The sequence below is a fragment of the Triticum aestivum genome, chromosome 1A (genome assembly GCF_018294505.1).
Source record: "Triticum aestivum cultivar Chinese Spring chromosome 1A, IWGSC CS RefSeq v2.1, whole genome shotgun sequence".
Lineage (NCBI taxonomy): Eukaryota > Viridiplantae > Streptophyta > Magnoliopsida > Poales > Poaceae > Triticum > Triticum aestivum.
This window is the reverse complement of record NC_057794.1, coordinates 299,619,576-299,623,585: the sequence shown is the minus strand read 5'-3', so window position 1 is coordinate 299,623,585 and position 4,010 is coordinate 299,619,576. Positions and strand designations below refer to the sequence as shown.

Here is a 4,010-nt window from a genome sequence, read left to right as displayed (position 1 = left end):
AACGTGCGGCGGGCATGGTTGGCCACCGTGGCGCCTGAAATATGGGACCGACTGGTTAGTTTGGTGCTTAGCGCGGGTGAAGCGACCGATTTCGAGACTTGGTAGTTTTTTGCCACGGATTAGGACAAAAATGATAATTTTCCGCACAAAATTATAAAGTGATTGTTTTCTGTCACGTTTCGGTGAAATGTGGTAGTTTTTGTTAAATACTCTGTGGTTTGTGAACCGGGCAGCGCCCTAATTTTGATCTAAGATAGACTTCATAACTGACCCGGAGTGTGGTTATATAAACACGAGCTCCACCAGAATGGTCTACAATATTCCTCCCGCCCCGTTGTTCCTGGCCAGACACGTATATCGGCGGCTACGTCCAGGTCAACAGGCGGGGGGAGACTCGGCGAGAGATCAATGGAAGGTTATCGTGGCCGGCCATGGACCAGGCTACCGGCGCTGCTGCTGGCCTGCGCCGCCGCCGCCGCCGTGGGCGAGTGCAGGGTGGTGCACGTGGGAGAGGCGCACCGGCGGAGCATGCTGGCCAATGGCCTCGGCGCGACGCCGCCCATGGGGTAAGCTCGCCGCTGCTTAACTGCGGTGCAACTTAGCATAATCCTTGATCAAATCGAATCCCCTTTTCTATCTCTCTTCGGCAGGTGGAATAGCTGGAATCACTTCGCCTGCGACGGCAACGGCGAGGTTGTCATCAGGGAGACCGGTACCAGCTGACCTCGTAGTCCCTTTGCTTCTTATTTACAAAGTAGTAGTAGTATACTGTTGAACTGTCCCATGGGGTAAAAACTCTTTTACTATTTTATTCTCTTGTACTATGTATGTCTACTTGAGCAGCCGATGCGCTTGTGTCCACCGGGCTCGCCGCTGCCGGCTACAAATACGTCAATCTTGGTGCGTTGCTGCCACTCTCTCATACGCCCTCGCTTTTTTTTTGTCTGTGTGTGCTTCCCTGTTTGTGTTGGACGAAATATTTTACGTGATGAAATCGATTGATTAATTACAAGTGGACAAAGTGGATTGAGCCAACTTCGTGTGTGTGATTTTTTTTTCTCTGCAGATGATTGCTGGGCAGAACCCGAACGTGATGCGAAGGTTTGTACAAAATCTGCCCTCCCGGTGTCCAGTGTCTGAACACTCTTCTGGACTGCACATGATCATCTGTCACACATGTTTATGCTGCTGCAGGGCAATCTTGCGGCGAACAAGAAGACGTTCCCGCACGGGATAAAGGCACTCGCAGACTACGTCCACAGCAAGGGGCTCAAGCTCGGCATCTACTCCGATGCTGGGTAATTTACCGTGACTGTCGTCGTAGTAAGCTGTGACGGTAATTTACCCTTCTCTGATCTTAATTTTGTGTGAAGATACAAGACATGCGCCAAGGCTCAGCCTGGGTCCCTCGGCCACGAGGAGCAGGACGCCAAGACCTTTGCCTCCTGGGTGAGCGATTGATTCCAAAACTTGTGCATATCTCTGATGTGTTTTTGTTCACTCCATCCATGGGATTTGCTTGCTGGTTTCAGGGAGTCGACTACCTCAAGTACGACAACTGCAACAACGGCGACACGAAGCCGCTGCAGAGGTACCCTGACATGAGCAAGGCTCTGATGCAGGCCGGCCGACCCATCTTCTTCAACCTCTGCGAATGGTAACACCACCGTGTTGTGTATATGCACAGTGCGTAGCTGATTCGAGTTGTGTATTCTTGACGAGTTCCTCATTCTCGTCCTCTTGTCCTTGCCGGCGACGGCGATGGTGAGCAGGGGCGACATGCACCCGGCGCGGTGGGGCGCGGCCTACGGCAACAGCTGGAGAACCACCAACGACATTGAGGACACCTGGAACAGGTTGATATCTTGGCCCGTTTCCCCTTTTGGCCATCCTGCTGGCTGCTGCAACTCTGTCATTCAGATTGTTCAGAGGAGAATGGTTTGGTGTTTCAGCATGACGTCGATGGCGGACCAGAACGAGGTGTGGGCCGAGTACGCGCGCCCCGGCGGCTGGAACGGTCAGTAGTCAGTCCCTGGAACAAACTCCTCATCTTACGAGTTCATGGATGGACTCGTCTTATCTTGGCTTGTTTTTGGTTGGTTTTGACGCTCTGGTACGTGGCGTGGCATGCAGACCCGGACATGCTGGAGGTGGGCAACGGAGGGATGACCAACGACGAGTACATCGTGCACTTCAGCATCTGGGCCATCTCAAAGGTCAGTCACTGACTCACCCATGGCTACATACTCTGTATTTTATCTCGTTCTTTTCTTCTCTGAATGTACCCGAACCGTCTCTGCTGGATGTGCGTAGGCGCCTCTGATCATCGGCTGCGACGTGAGGCACATGTCGCAGGACACCTACGACATCCTCGCCAACAAGGAGGTGATCGCCGTCAACCAAGGTGGTCTTCAGATCCCCTTGCGCTTGTCAGTTCGGGCTCCCGCTCTCGCGTTTGCATTGCCAGCAGGGTGAACTGATCGACCGTGGCGTTTCTTGGTTTAGATCCTCTCGGCGTACAGGGGAAGAAAGTGAGGATGGAGGGGAGCAGCGAGGTAACAGACGCTGCACCGCACTGCACTCTCCGATAATCCGAACTTCCCACATCGTAAACCAAGAACTGTGACTGAACCGTGATGTGGTATGCAACAGATCTGGGCTGCGCCGCTGACGGGGTACAGGACGGCGGTGCTGCTGCTGAACCGGCACGCCAAGGACGAGGCCCAGATCACGGCGCACTGGGACGACATCGGCCTCCCCGCCGGCACGGCCGTCGACGCCAGGGACCTCTGGCTGGTACGTCTCTACCTTTCCTCGTCAGCAAGCAAACAGAAACAGACGGCATGGATGAATCATCTTGACCGTTTCGTGGTTTTTTGTTGTTGTTGCCGCAGCACAAGACGCTCGACGCCAAGTTCACGGACAAGATGAGCTTCAACGTGACGCCGCACGCGGCCAGGATGTTCGTGCTCACGCCTCTCAAGTCCCAGATGGACTAAGGAAAAACGACATGGGTTGATGCCCGTTCCGAAATATACATTTTCCCCCTGCTACTTCTATTTTTTCCGTAATAGTTTGGAAGTGGTTTTTAGCGTGTAATAATTTTTTGACAACTTTTAGTGTGTGTAATAAGTAGTACCATGCAGCAGGCGCGGTGAGCAATTTCCAAATCATTTTAAAAAAATTGTGTAATAAATTTGAGTGTTTATATCTTAATACTTGTTCAACATACTATTCTTTCTTTTGACATCAACATAAACAACTAGTCACTTGTGAGGTCATAGGCTTTCGTTTCGACACTTGGAATTTTAGAGGAAAGGTAGGGCCTGATTTTATAAATAAAGTCAACCGGTGAGCAGGGCCGGCCCTGGGGAGGGGCAGGCGGGGCGGCCGCCCCGGGCCCCCAAACTCGAGGGGCCCCCGCCCAGGTACGCAGGTATCCGTCGGGGAATTCAGGGAAGTCTGTAATTAGGGGCGAAACTCCAGGGGCGCACACACCTTCCTTCTCCAGCGTGGCAGCGTACTCTTCACAGCTTAGGAAACGAGTGGGCCTAGCCCAAGTAGTAATTAGCAGGGTTGTTAGTAACGCATATACACGTCCCTCAAAAGGATCAGCTCAAAAAATAAAACGTCCCTCAAAAGGAAAATAATAATGCATATCCACGCACAACGAACGGATCGAGGAGTTAGCGGCGGATCGACTGATCGGCGATTCAGCACCATCACGATTCAAGCAAACGAATGCGGCGGCGCAGGCACGACGCTATTGCCGGGTGTCAATTTCCTCCTCATCTCCTACAGTCTGCTCAATTAATCATCTGCGTGGTTGCCGGCTGTGTGCCTGTACCTCGTCCTCATCGCCCAGTGAGGCCACGACGCCGATCGGCGCAGCGGCGCCTAGCCAACCTCGCCACATCCCCCATCCTCACGTACGCCAGATGAGGTAGCCTATGCCGTAGCATTTTTTTTCCCTATAGAAACTGATACAAGTTTATAAATAGTACTATTAA

The 4,010-nt window shown here is 52.5% G+C and overlaps 1 protein-coding gene across 2 annotated transcripts; it reads left to right on the top strand.

Moving 5' to 3' along the window:
• Positions 1-325: 325 nt before the first annotated feature.
• Positions 326-3,229, top strand: LOC123046940 (alpha-galactosidase). Of its 2 annotated transcripts, XM_044470405.1 has the most exons (14): positions 326-566; positions 651-712; positions 844-900; positions 1,067-1,101; positions 1,195-1,298; positions 1,374-1,449; positions 1,533-1,657; positions 1,773-1,856; positions 1,953-2,017; positions 2,134-2,216; positions 2,314-2,404; positions 2,506-2,555; positions 2,653-2,796; positions 2,895-3,229. In XM_044470405.1, the coding sequence occupies exons 1-14, from the start codon at positions 409-411 to the stop codon at positions 2,997-2,999; spliced, it is 1,239 nt and encodes a 412-aa protein (XP_044326340.1). In that variant the 5' UTR covers positions 326-408; the 3' UTR covers positions 3,000-3,229. The 2 variants fall into 2 exon arrangements, with proteins under 2 accessions (XP_044326340.1, XP_044326332.1); XM_044470397.1 differs by having other exon boundaries at positions 1,773-2,017.
• The last annotated feature ends 781 nt before the right edge of the window (positions 3,230-4,010 follow it).

Excerpts from the sequence above, each read along its gene's own strand:
- LOC123046940 (XM_044470397.1), top strand. The coding sequence starts at position 409 with ATGGAAGGTTATCGTGGCCGGCCATGGACCAGGCTACCGGCGCTGCTG. Across the intron at positions 713-843 it reads GGTTGTCATCAGGGAGACCG|CCGATGCGCTTGTGTCCACC; the intron begins GTACCAGCTGAC and ends CTACTTGAGCAG. Across the intron at positions 2,217-2,313 it reads GCATCTGGGCCATCTCAAAG|GCGCCTCTGATCATCGGCTG; the intron begins GTCAGTCACTGA and ends GGATGTGCGTAG.